General features: G+C 34.3%; 1 protein-coding gene across 2 annotated transcripts in view; it reads left to right on the forward strand.

The window, feature by feature from the left end:
• LOC150085529 (gamma-aminobutyric acid receptor subunit beta-like) overlaps window positions 1–15,845 on the forward strand; it is a 397,105-nt gene that overhangs the window by 72,011 nt on the left and 309,249 nt on the right. For both annotated transcript variants that reach the window (XM_090374099.1, XM_090374100.1), the window contains exon 4: window positions 5,761–5,987. In XM_090374099.1, coding sequence (XP_090230225.1) covers window positions 5,761–5,987 — 227 coding nt within the window. The remainder of the gene's footprint in view (window positions 1–5,760; window positions 5,988–15,845) is intronic.

Below are 15,845 nucleotides of genomic sequence, written 5' to 3' on the forward strand. Positions count from 1 at the left end.
CGCCAGCATCGAACTCGGACTTTTTCAATCCGGTGTGGGGAGGACGGCGATTCTACCAACTGTGCTATCCACGAGGGATTGAACCATTTGCCTTAATTGTAAGTTTTTCAATGCGCTTATTCGCGCTAGAAGTTTAGTAATAAATCTTATTATTGGACTTACAAAATAATTGTAAGTCCCATAAAAGTCCTTCCATAATATTAATTGGATTATGAGAAAGCACTGGCTAAGACAGAAAAGAATGGCAACAAGGTGTTTTACGTGTACATGAATACAAAGAATGAAAAATGAATGAGATCGGACCCTTGTATACTGGTTGTGGGAAAGTCTTATAAAACCCAGTTGATATTGCTGATGAATTGAATACGTACTTCCATCGGGCTTTAATGATGAAAGCTCTTTCATGCTGAGAACAAGGTCTAAGAGTGAGGCTAAGACAACCAGTTATGAAATTAGTGATTTTGAAATTGACTGTTTATTAGAAAAATCTTTGAGCCTAAAGACAAATAAGGCCCTTGAAATTGATAGTGTATACACGTTAATTTTGAGTGAGGCGGCCAGAGAGTGTATTGAACCATTGAGATTAAGATAGAAATGGCATTTTGAAGGACACATGGCTTTATTAGGGGAAAATCAAGTTGAACTGACCTGAGAAGCTGTTTTGATACTCATGAGCTGCGTGTAGAGGGCAATTTTGACTTTCGTTGTTTGGATTTTAGTAAGGCATTTGACTTAGCTTCCTCATGAGAAGCTACTGTATAAGTTGGAACATGTTGGGATTACTAGCAAGATTCTAAGATCGGTGGCAGAAAGCATAGGGTTGCGATTACTGGTTATTCTTAAAATTGGTGCAGTGTCAGAACTGGGTTCCCAAGGATCGGTCTTTGGACCACTGTTGTTTCTGATTTTCCTAAACGATATCAATGAAGAGATAGCGTGATGTCAATTGCAGACGATGTAAATATTGGGAAAGTCGAAATTATCAGTGCCAAGCAGCGCTCCTTCATGGTGACTTGAACAGACTTCAAGAACGGTCAGAAAAGTGGCAGCTATGTTTTAATGCAACAATATGCAAAGTCTTACTTGTGGTAATTAGGAACCCTACAATAATTTATACACTTAGTAAGGTTGAATTAAAAACAGTAGAGGAAGAAAGGGATCCGAGAGTTGCGATACGGGCAGATATTCAATTTTTTGAGCAGTGTGAACAGGCAGCCAGGAAAAGCCTATAATATCCTATCGATGATTTATCAAACGATTTATATCCTGTAGAGATAACATTAGTAGTAGCATATGATGCAAGAAAGCAAGCTTATACAATATCAGCCAGAAAATAAAAAAAGAAAACTTCCCATTTCACCTATCTATTCGCTTCAAAAGTTTGTCCTGTCCAGTTCTTCCTTAAATCTATTTAAGCTATCAACTTCCACAACGACAGATGGAAGTTTGTTGCAGTAATCAACCACCCGCTGGCTAAAAACAAATTACCGCACAACTATTCCGCAACTGTCTTTCCTCAATTTGCATTTATGCTCCCTGAGGTCCGTAATATGGGTAAGGGAAAAAATCCCATCATTGAGCTTGCTCAAACCATAGAAGTCATGGTCCCACTGTATAGGGTAATTGTAAGATCGCAATTGAAATACTGTGCCCAAATATGGAGATGTCATCTGAAAAAAGACACCGAGCTTCTTGAAAGGATCCAAAGGATAACAACTCGCATGACGAGATCGGTAAAAGGACTACCATGAGAGGAAAGACTTCGATTATGTGGATATTACTGCTTGGAAATCAGGCACCCTGAAGGAGACCTGATTTGAGGTTAACAAAATGAATGAGGGTGGAATTTTACAGAGAATGACGTTCAGACTAGATTGTAGGAAGTTTTTCTTTTAGCCTGCGAATTGTCGATTACTGCAACTTCTGCAGTTAGTTAAGGCCGACGGTTTAAAGAAATACAAAGGTCAAATGGACGGCACCTACGTGAGGAGGGAAGCAAATAATTTTCTTACGTACTCGTTACTTTTTTTTTTTGGCCTAATACTAAGAATTTTGAAAAGTCTAGAATACCATTACTATTTTATAATTCAAAACAATTTTTCTTTGAATGACCGATCATAACTGCTTGTTTGGGAACTAATATTCTGTTAGTAGTTAGGGATGCATTGGTAAAAAACTTCGACTAAATAATTATAATCAAATTTTGAGGATTATCCGAAGGAAATAGGACTTTGCAGTAAGCTAAAACTGGAACGAAAATTGTTCTCGGATAGTGTTAACTAATTTCCATTTTTCTCTGTTGCAAAGTACGCTCATTAATACTAAATCTGTATATTTCTTTTTTTTTTAACTTAACAGTCTCCTGTATCCATTACTACCTTCAGATTCATCACGAGCTGATAAGACTGAGTTCGTTTCGTCGGCGTGATCATGATTGAGCTCATTAAAGAGTAGTCTGAGAATGCTCTCATTAACCATCCCCAGGCACATGCTACTGGGTTAAAATACACATTCCCCCTCTATCCCGCCCCCTTTTCTTTACATGACTACATACGTTCAAAGGAAAGGTTTCTTGAACGTTAGCTGTTCTATCCACCGTTATTGTGCAAAAGTAAGCGCAATGAGCTTTGGGAATAAAAAGGAGCCCATTAATGACAGAAAGTATGCAGATGCAGCTGCATTTGAATTCATAATTGCCTGGGTTTTATAACAAGGCCGTTGTAATCTTATGAGTTGAAGAATAACTTGACATTTGAAAATGTCATCGTTTCGCTAATGAATCACACAATTATGACCTACATATAATAACCGTATTGATCGAATAATTGATTCTAAGCTGTTTGAATTTATTGGCAGTAATTTTTATCTGTGCAGCTTTTGCTTCTTTCAGAAATGTATTCGCGAGCGGATGTGCTTTCATTTTTATTTAGGTGAGAGAGAGATTAATATAGGATTTTACGCAGGACATAATCTGGTGTAGATGCAGCTGAATTTTAGGCGAACTTAGATTTATTGCCACCCTTCCCCACCAAGGTTTCTTAAAGATTATACATAACACTTTGCTTGTCTTCATCTCTCGTTTATTTATAATTTGGTTTATTTTGATTACGAATATAACATTACTTTTTCATTTCATCTCCAATTTTAACATAAATACGTGTCAGTAAATACATAATATACACGTTATCGAGCTTTAGTTAATTATAGAAACAAGACAACGCAACCACTTAAAGGAAATCCATAAATCTTCTCAGAATAGCAAATTCATTTGAGTGCAGTTGCTATTAAGGAGATAAGCCAAAGTACTTTGTTTGAATATGAAGATTTGAATGTATTCTTCTTTGGTGATCGCCTCAAGCCACATACCAGGCATATTTACCCATCATAGTTGTTCTCCATCATTTCTCCAAAACCTTCGCTATTGCTTGAATTTCCATATTAAACCATTCCCCACATTTCATTTCTTCCTTCACTCTCGTCATCCAAACTTGGTCGCAAGAAGTAGGCGTGCAAATAACGTAGCTTTAAGGACATTCTCATCCCAGACTACTGCCCTATTCAAAATTTCAACTAACTAATCGTAGTTTCTGCCTTGACCAGCGCAGCATCCACTTGATGTAGAAGAGGGACTCTGGAGAACGAGCGTGCAACCATAACATTCTCAGAACCAAACGAAAACCTAATTTACATGCATTTGAAAGCCAAGATGTGTCTTACATTCGAGATGCCTATCCCCCAACGACGAATGAATAATAATTCCCGAAATGGTGCTGTCTGGGTGGTGGCACCCGAAACTGAGAATAAAAATAGTTTTCTTTGTTGGGGAAGCGTTATTTATTTGGAAGTGCATGACCACACAACCCGTTATCGAAGGATTTCACAATATGAGAAGTTATAACAATGATGCAGTGAAAAGCTTTGCTTTCATTGTGGAATACCCAATAAGTGTTAAGGTTCTTATTTATTTTTAACCAGGGAGCGCTGGGGTAGTCAGAACCATGTGAACTAACTTTCGTCATGGCAATATTTCGCAGTTATTTTCTTAAATAGCAATTATCTTGTCAAAAATCTTTCTTAAAGGTAAGTGAATACTGAAAGAGCCTTTGTATGATTCAAGGCTTTTGAATTAAGCGGCTGCAGTTCTGTGGATGGTATTTCTGTGGTATTTTAATATATTCTGTGGATGGTATGAAATACCATCCACAGAATATATTAAACCTTTATCAAATATAGAATAAACAGTCAACCTCTTGATCGTCATGTGGTTAAAGTTTCGAAAATGTTCTTCAGGAACCTTCTACATGGATTCACAACGACCATCTTTCTCCATTTTCTAGTGTCCATTTGAAGTTTTTTATACAGCTTGGTATAATGTTGCTACAGTAGGTACATTCAAAATTTTGAATGCACTGGGATCAGACTATTGAATCATTATCATTCTTGATGAAACGTTTGCGACCAGGTCACTGAACCACGAGCTGTAATGTCTAATAGCTGTTGGAGATTAAGAACACTGTTGAGATGACGAACTTACAACTTACTGTGATAAATATAGCCAATGCATGTGCAACTAAAGCCCTTATAGAAAACAATAAAATGTAGACAGAATCATGCAATAGTATTCGACCGAAATAGATCAGATAAAAACTCTCTTATAGAAAATGGCATTTTGAGTATTTTTCCATCTTTCCTTTTAGAATAGTTACTCCTAAGGTTAATTTTTCTAAAATAACAAACAAAAGTAAATCCAATCAGCCGACCGCTCTAGAGAAGATTAATTTGATTAAAAAAAAAAAACACTGAACCTCAAATTCTAGCAAAAAGATGATAAAGGAAAGCTGCCTCAAGACGCGACCCTATCTCATTCGCGGAACAGATAACGATTACAGCAAATGATAACAAAAACAATTGTGGGGTCAGTACGTTTAATTGAGAATCTTTATATTACATTACACTTAACTTGGGTGACGAGTGCAATAGTGAGTCCATTTGGTGTTATATAAGCACTGGGGGAAAAATTGAGAGTAGCATTGTGTTATAGGCCTAATGTCAGTTGGTCACTCACACACTAGCAAGACTTTTTCTCCCGGAAACTCGGGTTTTTAATCCAGCAAACAGAAAATCCATCATAAGGCCACACGCAATTTACAGACAATATGCACGGAACAATAGGGTCTTAGTCACTGATGATCCTAAAATCCTACTCCAACAACAGCTACTACTATTATTTGAAAAGGACTGGATTAAATACCAGTCCTTTTCTAATAATATATCCTATATTTAATGTTGTGCCAATGAATTTTTGTTGGTGCGAAAAAAGATCAAAGAACTTTCGATTTTAGAAAATGTGTGTAATAATTTGTATTATCCTTTCTTAAATAAAAATTAATTTGATGTTAATTTAATATGATTAATCCAAGTAAATTTTTATACGTTTTAAATTCTAATTTTATGCTACTATCCGAAATAAAATTCCGGCGATTCTTTTATCCAAATCTGCAGGACACAGATCGTTATAACACTTTCAGTTTCTACAAAAAAAAAGCAAAATGTTTTAGTTTTTCTTTATAACAGTTTAAGGTCAGTAAATAATAAATAAATTTGTAATTCTGAAGCAAGCGAAAATAAATTTAAATTGCATATAAATGCTAAGTGATCCTAATATTCGTACTTCACCCTTAATATTATTATATATATATATCTAATATTGTGGCCATTTTTTTACTCGTTTGCTAAACCTATTTCTCTTCTCTTCAACAGGACTTCACGTTGGATTTCTATTTCCGTCAAGCATGGACAGATGATCGCCTTTCTTTTAAAGCTCAGCCCGGGTTACAAAGCTTAACGGTTGGCGCAGAAGTAGCTGATCTAATCTGGGTGCCAGATACATTCTTTGCTAATGAAAAGACAGCTTATTTTCATCAAGCCACCACACCTAACACTTTCTTGAGGATTTCATCAGAAGGAGAAGTGTTCAGGAGTATGAGGTAATTTTCCTTTTCGCATATCAGCTCTGGGTACACATTGTGGGAAGAATTCAGTGAAATATGGCAAGAGGAATGTTCGAGAAAATGTATTTGAAGGTTAAATTCCAAATTGGGATAAATAATTTGTTCAAATAGTGAGTATAGAATGTTTTTTTATACAATAAACCACTTTTGCTTTTTTATTACCTTGGTAATGATGGAAAGACAGAAGAATAAAGCTAAATCAGCTAGTTTCTTAAGTACTTGATAAAATATCTCAAGACCTTTCAGGATTCCGTACATCAGTATAACTCTATCTGTGGTTTGCAGTCTCTTAAAGAAGAAATGCTGATCAATAAATCGTTAACGAAATCGAATGTAAATCAATCAGTGGTCTTTTGAATTTTTTTTTTAAATCTCAAGTGCTGTAAATCTTTAAGACATGTACTGGAAGTTATATGAATCCTTATGGACATAATGCGTTTTGCTCGATGAATATGACGGATTAATATCTTAAATTTTAATTAAAGGATTATTAAAAGGTAATTTATCAAAGGATTATCTGACTTATTATATGGCAACAACACTTTTTTTTAATATACAGTAATGAAATTACTTCCTCGTAAACTCCTAGGCAACTGTTATTTTGAACCATGGTAGAGGAAGGAAGAAGTCTCTAGAATCACTTTTAAATAAAAGCAAATATCCTAGATTTCAATTAGGGACATCAGGGCCAATTTAAGGGTAGGGATACTAAGGGGAAACGGCAGTGTTGGGGACCCATAATTTAAATATATATTTAGAAAATCGAGGGACATAAAATTGTTTCTAGCTTTGGACCTCGAGAAGGTTTGAACTTGACCCTGGTACATTTAGGATTGACAATCTATAGCGTGAACCTGTCAGCATTTTGGTATATGGAAGAAAAGATGATGCCACATTTTATTTGAAAGTTAATTTCAGTAATCGTCACTTAATCCTTTTCCAACAGATGAGGTTATCGAAAAAATCTATATTTTCGTTCTGAACATTTTTTTTTTTTTTACCTGAGAGAGGCAATGTTGAGATGTACGACTTTTTCAGTAAATGGTTAAATTAATGATAATGCCCAAATGGTATTTTATAACCACAGTATGTATTAATTTCCATGAATAAAATTCAGTGTGTATTTTCATGAAAATTACATTCATTTAATGTTTAATAGCGAATAAAAAAATTGGAAGACAAGAAATAAATTAGGCTGGTGGAGTTTAAGGTTGTAAATTACCTTTTTTCGGTAGTGAAGAAAATATAACGTGTGGTAAGGTGTAGAAAAAAATAGTCAGAAACATACTTTAAGAAAGACGCAAAAATTGTAAGAAAATACAGAATGGCGTATTTTTAATAAAGAAACAAATCAAGTATAAATCTCAAACTAAAGTAATGTGAAATTAATTAATTTAACGTATTCCAACGTTGATACTACTTCTAAATGTAATTAATAGAAATCGATACAGCGCCTGTATTGCTTTGTTACCCACACAGATCATACCCTTCATAAAAGAAATGAATATCTTCAACCTTTTGTCGTAATCTCATAAAATGTTCTGATTTGCTTGCTTTTTTATGTCTGTTTGTTCCTTAGCCTTTGGCCCCCAGTGTAGTACGGTTACGTTGCTGTTTGTTTTATTGCTAAACATCTTTAAAAATATTTTAAAAAAATGATATCTCTAACTGAATCGCTCAGTTAATAGATACCCTTTTTTTTTTCAGATACGCGATTAATGCATTAAAAGTCTTTCACCTTTAATATCCTCGTGTTTATGCTGACTTCAATAAAATAAAAATAAAAAACCACCAATTACAAGAAACAAACTCTTTGATCCGTGACTGTGAGAATTTATTCTGAAAAAAAATCACGACTTTAATTATTAGCAACATCGAGAAATAATCACTCTATTTTTAATCCACTTGTTAGGCAATGTAATTATCACTGGAAAAACACGGTTTAGTATTTGCATCTGCTAAAGATTTTCGTTTCCAGTTCTAATTATGTTTTTCTTCCATTAGAGAGAAATACAGAGCTAAGCTACCTTTCCTAAATTTTAAAGAAAACTTTCTTAAATTTCTCTAGGGATTCCACGGTAATTTTTATAGATATGCAATCATCAGTACAGTTATCGCAATAACATCCTTTTCTCGCAATTGATGATGAACAATTTCGTGCTCCCGGAATTTCCAAGGTAGGCTGATGACAAAATATGTAGACTTTCTTAAGTAATACATACGTGCTCTATTCTTAACTTAGATTCAAGATTTACTATATTTTCCTTTACTTTACTTAGAATTATCCACCCCCCTCATTTTTGAAATTTTTTCGCGTTAAAATTAATTTTGATTTCTTTCTTTTAATTAAGTTTATTATTACTATTTTTAATTTTAGTCTTTAACTACAGTCCAAATGAGAATTTTTTATATTTCTACTAAGATTACACTACATCACACTCGACTACTATGGCCAATTTAGTTTCATAAATGCTGATTTTTGTTTTACGTGAAATAAGATGTTTAATACAATGTTTGAACGGCATGGCATAAATTAATAATAAGATAAACTGCAATCTTGCTATTACACAATCAGAAGACCTAACAGATAACAATTCCTCATGAATTTTCGACTCTTAATAGTAAATAAATAGATTCTAAACGTTACACAACTGAAGTGCTTTCATTTCAAGTATTATGATGGGCTATTCTCTAAAAATAGGTCTATGAAACAAATGATAATGTTAATGCAATGTGGGGATGGAATATCCTAAAAGGAACACAATAATTCATGAAGTATCGATCGAGCTGTTTTGTGAATGCCCCGAAAAAAACTACAAATGATCAATTTAAGGAGGCGGTCTAGACACGGATTGCTGCACACTAATATAGTCTTTCAGCTGCGCATGGTACCTCATGTCACCTGGGGTGGTTTTGTTCTCTCTTTGAGTTCTGTAGTTACTTGCAAAACAATGAAAAGGATTCCTTATAATTTAAGTTCATAGGATGGCATTTAGTTCTTCTAGCATTAAAACAAATTATGTTTAGGGTTTAATACTCGATGAGGTTTAATTCTCGATGACTGAAACTTCTCTCAAAAGAAACAATGACAACACAATAAACGTTGAATATTTGCTAAACATCTCAGCTTTGCGACTAAATTTAAGATCAAATTTTATGATATTTTAAAGTTACTGGTCTTTATACTGTTTATGGATTTAATGAAATATCGTTGTATTAATAAGTAACTATTAATATATATTAATTTATAAAATATTTTAAAAAATATTTTATTTATTAGAATGCATTAAATGCAATTAAGACATTATTAGTTCGACTTAATTCCCTCCAAGTTACGTATGCCCAGCTCCTCTCGATTTTAATTATAGACTATGCCCAATAACAAGTATATAAAAGTATCATACGCAGCACTGAGTTAATCGAGCATAAGTCAGATGGGTTTCATACAACAAAATAAGAAAATCGACAATAGGATACCGTCGATTTATAAACTCAGTATACTGATATCTCATTTTTAGCTGTTTTTGTCTAAACAACCCAAACCCTATAGGAATTGGCGGGATGTGGCTATTTCCAGGCAATAGGAAAGCATTTATCGGGCTCGTATCGAGATTATTCTCCAGAGTTCAATCTCTTTCTGGAAAAAAAAAATCGGAGTTCCATATGACACGAGGGGATTTATCAAGATCATGAATGCAAGAGTTCGAAGAGAAGTAAAATTGTAGTAGGTTTGTCTTTCAAAGTAGTAACAGAACTATTGGGATTTAAAAGAGGTGTGAATAAGGATGGATTGAATTTGTAGCCAGTGGCTTTAGATAAGAGAACAGAAAACATGCCTGCATTTTGGACACGAAGGAAGTTTTGTATGTTTTGGCTTTTCCAATCAATTTTCGTCTTTATTAATTAAAGTTACAATGTTCGTTAGTGCTGGTAAAAATAAGCAGGGGATTTCGACATAAGCTACTTTTGGTATACTTTATTCTTAATTCCAATGGCCTTAGAGAATTGTTTTTAGAAAAAGGACGGCAGTTTCGGGATAATAAGGGATAAAGAATTTAAATTCTACAAGAATAGCTTCGTTGATGGCACTGATTTGAGCCTCATTTGTTATAATGATAGTGACTGAAAATAAGTGATGTTGTGGAAGGAAGTTGGTTGTAGTTAGAGTTAATAGAAGAGACAATATCCGCAGTGTATTCGGACGATTTCTTGATGGACTGGCCTATGTGAAAGTGAATTATTTGTGTAGTGATTGCTATCCTTCTGCAACACGGAAAAAAAAAGGAAGCAAGGCTAGTCGAATATACGAACGTCAAACCCACCAAGTAAAATTGTACGTTTCTGTTTTGGAAGGGTTGATGTGCGATAGTTCCCAAGAAAAAAGAATCAAAAATTTCATCAAGATTTATAGAATTGAGAAAACCAATCACGCTTCAAAAGCATGATTGGGTTTCGACAATAGGATTGGTTTTACAAATTGGTTTCTGGATTGGTGTATCTATCACATTTCCACGGCATGCTATATTCCTTTACGTGCGAGGGTTGTTTGAGTCTATCATAGCAGGGAGTTTGTAGGAAGTTTATAGCCTATCATAGCATGGAGATGCATTTTTGGTTAATACATTTTTTCAACGATTGAAGCTCTTATATGAATACATGAAAAGTTATATTTCATAAATTACATTTGTTTTAATCATCGAAATTCGAGCTTGAATAAAAGATGATGAATATCGAGCCATAATAAAATAACTTTATAAAAAAGGGATTGTCAATAAATAATATTAATGAAGACACTACATCAACATAGTTCATGACATGAACTATGTTGATGGATGATCAGCAAGTAACTATTAGGAAATGGTAGCGACTACAGGCATCTCGATTGAATGGATGCAAAGCATTCTGCCAAATGGATTGGTCATGGCAAAATTTTCTGCATCATAGATCTCCTGCTTTTTGTGACACCCGATCAGAAACGCTTTCGATTCAAAACTTCACATTTTTGCTCATAATCAAACAGAACCTGAAAACCTTCTGGCTAGATATATAACTGTGGAGGAAACACGGCTTCATAACGACCAACCAGAGTCAAAACCAAAATGAAAGCGATGGAGTCTTGCTGATTCACCACCTTCAAAGAAGGCCAAGTTGGTCTAATCAGCCAGAAAGGTCATGGCATTTATCTTGTTGCATTCAAAAGGGTTAATAAGTAGCATATCTTCCAATGGGACAAACAGTAGGCGGATAATTAATTTAACGAGATGCATTCAAGTCAAAGAGGCCAGGAAAGGTGACTAATGGTGTTTTGGTTTTACTATGACAGTGCACCTATTCAGACATCGGCTGTTGTCATGACAGCGATTCATCAGGCTAGCTATGAATTGCTAGCCACTATACTAGCCTAATCTACCCCATATGATTTCCATTTATTCTCGAAACTAAAAACCAACTTGTCTAAAAGGAAATTATGCGGCCACGCACTCCTTTTTTCAGGACTTTCGAGTAAGCAACTACATGGATTCTTGGGATTACGAATCTGGGGCATTGCTGGAAAAGTGTATTGAGTTATAAGAAGACAACATCGAAAAACAGTGCAAAGCCAACATGAGATAATAAATCGTGTGCTAGGCTATAAACTTTTCAAAAAACCGTCCTAAAACAACCAAGCAACTCCTCGGGGCCCTTGAAATCTGCCTTGAGCGTGCTTATTCTAATAAAGTAATGTATTCTTCAGTAATTTCTTCAAGTTCGACTAGTTTAAGATATCCACGCTATGCAAAAAATAGTAACTTGTGCACCCCCAATATGTTCCATTTTTCACGAAATTCAACGATTTTTTTTTTTTTAATAAATATGCAGAATATCCCATTTCTACGTGTGTCAGAAAAGGAATTTATGCTAAAGCCAGTGCTTGGACTGTACAAAACATTAATATTAGACTTAATGAAGAAAGCGTTTACTAGACTCCCTTGTAACCCGAGCAAATCGTAGCTATTACCAAAATTATTTTCCAGAATTCAGTCCCCTGGAGAGCAGGGTCTATTTAATCATCGTTAAAATAATAATAATAAAAAAAAAAGCTTAGAGAATCGAATGTAACGGCGTCTCATTAAAATTTTGGTTCCCGTCCAAGATTTCTTGTGTATCCACCTTGGCTTGTTCTTCCCAGCATACCTCCTTGTCCCACAGCAACAGTACCATTCCAACCACTTAAAATATTGACGAACTTTAAGTGAGTAATGTTTGTTGGTCTGCGTTGCATTTCCGTTACTATAGCGACGGTTAACAGTGTGATAGAAAACTCTAGCATATAGCGAAGTTATACTCTCAATTTCGGAGGTCTATTCATTTTTTATGGTTTAATTGATTTTGTCCTAGATGGAACCTTCCCCCCCCTCCACTTCTCCTGCATCAAACGTAGTAGAACTCGCAGTGCAGAAATATTAAATTTTATATTTAATGCGTTGTACAAAAAGCTGCAACCTTGACGACTCCGAACAACTTTTTTTTTTTTTTTTTTAATCGTTCATGAGCTCGATAAAAATGTCTTATGTTAAGCTCCGCAGTGGACCTTAAGGAATGCCAAGAAGTCTAATAACAAGTCTTGGTGAAGTGTGTAGTTGTAGATAAAAGTCTGGACAATAAAGACTTCGCTTAAATGCCGGTCGATCAATTCTGCGTGAGCAAACCAGTATGCCTGATGGATGGAAAAACAAGGGACTGTTTCATAGAGCTTTGTCAAAAATTAGTAGCAGCCATTTCGGAGATTAATTTCAATATAAATGTGTAATACTTAAAAAATTAACAGTGATTAATATTTTAAAGGACTATTCATAATTTTGTGACATTAGGAGAGAAATATAAAATTTCTCAGTTTGGTTAAATCCATTACGATATTACTTAACAAGTTGGCTATTGAGATGGATTTTTTTTAATGGAAAACGCGACATTAATCACTCCAGACCATGCAAGTCACTGTTAATTTAATAAATATTTGATTATATGTATTGGTCACAGATTGGTGTAATTAGTTAAATGACAATTAAGACTTAATTTATCAAAAGCGTGTTCACTATATTAAGCGTTTAAGGAAAATTTTTCATCGAAATATGCAATGCAGTGAAAAACGCAAATGAGATTCTAAACAAATAAACGACAGATGTATAATAAATATTTTTTATTATCCCTTATACCCGATTAGATATTAAATTATTTTTATTTATATTATTATTATTATTTTGTTTAAATCGGACTTATATGTACACCTAAATCTGATTAAAATAAATTATAAATAAATATTATACTAATTTTTTTTAAATTTAAAAACAAAATTGATTTGTTAATCGAACATATTTTTCCAATTATTTCTCAAGTCTTGATGTGAATAAGCAAATAAATGCAAAACTATACAGGCATAAAAATGCACAAAATTAATTAAAGTTGATTTATAGAAATATAATAAACTTTAGTTCTGGGACAGTATGGATCCTCTTTTCAAGAATCATGTAGACTCGCAATAGAGATGATTACAATGTCTGGTAATATAAATTATGCAATTGCTGTCTTAAGGGGTGAATGAAATTCGCATCCATCTGTATTCATGGCGAATGTAATATTTTGATATTAATATATAGTGGTTTCGACGTGTACGTTTTAATATTTAATTTGGCACCAGGACGGGATCTGTGTTATGGCTTATATAATAACTGAAAGGGCATTCAAGGTAACCAATTTTACTTGAGAGATCCAGTGAATATTTCAGTTTTTCCTTAACTTTAAACTGTGATACCAGATAAGAAATATCATTCTTTTCTTTAGTTTCGCTAAGGTGGGGGTAGCCCTTCAAAACTCTTTTGAGATAAATTAGTTTTCACGGTGTTTTATGGTAGTGGTAGACCTAGAATATATCAGAAGAAATTTAACCATTATAAGACACAGCAAGAAATTTCTCAGAATATTATTTCTTCCTTTAAGCGTTTTTTTTTTCTCCATTCCCTACGTAGCTCTACATTTTAAGTATTTCAAAATGAATAATTCGGATATAAATCCCCAATTTTTCAATATAATGCGCGTAATCGACAGCAAAATAAAATTTAAATACGTTTTTTGTTAAAATTTATTTTAAATAATTTAATTTACATATAATACTTAATTTTACATTATAAATGGATTTTTAGAATAATTCCCTCTTACAACTAGTTTTTCTTTACAATTTTCTTTCTTCAGTAACTTGGCTTCCAGTGAGTATAGTACAAAGGTGGATATTCACAGCTTTTGGCATTATTTCTTCTCAGGACTGAGGTAGTCAGTATAAGATAAGATCGATAAAGTTGTCCTCCGAGTGCTCAAATTGTCTCTATCATTACGAACAAACCACGTTGACACACAGGAACATTTCCTTCAATGTTATGTGTGTTACTGTAGTACAGTTCGCATTATGGTCATGACAGCTTCATTAATCGCTTCCAACATAAACCATTTATCACAGAGTGGAACTTCTGCCTTCGAAAACAAGAAATAATGAGAGTCGTTGGTTAAAGAAAACGGAAGAATCTCCTACTTTTAGTGCCTCAGAGATTAAACATCAGGTGGTCATGAGATGGCGTATTGTCCTGAACGAAGACTATATCCCTATTCCCAGCGTTTGCAGTTCTGAGATAATTATAAAGAATATTTTATTATTATATCAATATTATTTTATTTATAAATGTCATATTTATTACTACATCGTATTTGCCCTAAAATATTTCTAATTTATATTTAAAACATTAATTAATAAATAAAATTCGGTTGGGTATTCTTAAATAAATTGCAATTTTTGCTGAATATAAAAAGAGCATTAGAGATAAACGTACTTTTCTACTCAGCGTTTTGATTTTATCAACGGCTTTTTCCCCCCAGAAGTATAGAACAGTGCGCATTCGTCTCAACCTCAGTTAAAACGTACCCCTTTCAGAATAGATACAGCAAAAAAAAATCTTATTTATAAATACAGAAAAAAACCACAAAAAAACCCATTTCGAATACTCAAACCATAACCAATCTTTTGCTCTCTTCAATAAAGAAATAATTTATTTTGAATAAAAATCGGTATATAAATAAATTAGCATTTATAAATTAGAAAAAAAAAATTAAAATAAAATTTATTTGAAAAGGATTCGATTAAATTTATAATATTTTAAATAATAACATTGATACTCTTTATAAATGAAGAAGAAGTAGGATATGATACTCTGTTCATCGCCTGTTAGGCAACAGGCAGTGGGGATTACTTTTAAAACAGCGTATAACATACAAAGGCAAAGATCTCGGTTCGAATCTCGTCAATGCACGAGATACTTTTATGGGCATTTTTCACAACGGCTGAGTTTGTGGACATAATGTTTTTTGTCAAGCGGCTCCTGTGGTTCCCCACAAATCCGCGTTGAGTACTCTGTGAAGAATGCACAACATTGCAAATCAGTAAGTGTGGGTTATGTGTGAGTAGTGTGTTGTTTGACTGGCCTCTTAGTTACTGGGAGGCTCGATCACCATGGAAGGAGCCTTTCAGCATCAGTCCACCGGCACGAGGAGCCGGGCCAGGAAAGTAGAGGGAATGCCTGACGGGCTCTCTCCCCACTTGCAAAGCAAGAGAGGAGAAAGGCAAGTTAGAGGAACGGAGCGAGTTGGATAGGAAAGATAAGAAAAGGGGAAGGAAGCAAGGGTAGGCAGACCGGAAGGCTACCCCTAGCAGAGGGCCAAACGGCCAGGTGATCTACGCCTGTCAGTTTACCAGCGTCAGCAGAACCCCTTCGATGAGAACTCATCGAGGGTGGTTAAAATCCCGCCTGGGGC

This window comes from Mastigoproctus giganteus, chromosome 5, assembly GCF_048544385.1.
Source record: "Mastigoproctus giganteus isolate SK-2022 chromosome 5, ASM4854438v1, whole genome shotgun sequence".
Lineage (NCBI taxonomy): Eukaryota > Metazoa > Arthropoda > Arachnida > Uropygi > Thelyphonidae > Mastigoproctus > Mastigoproctus giganteus.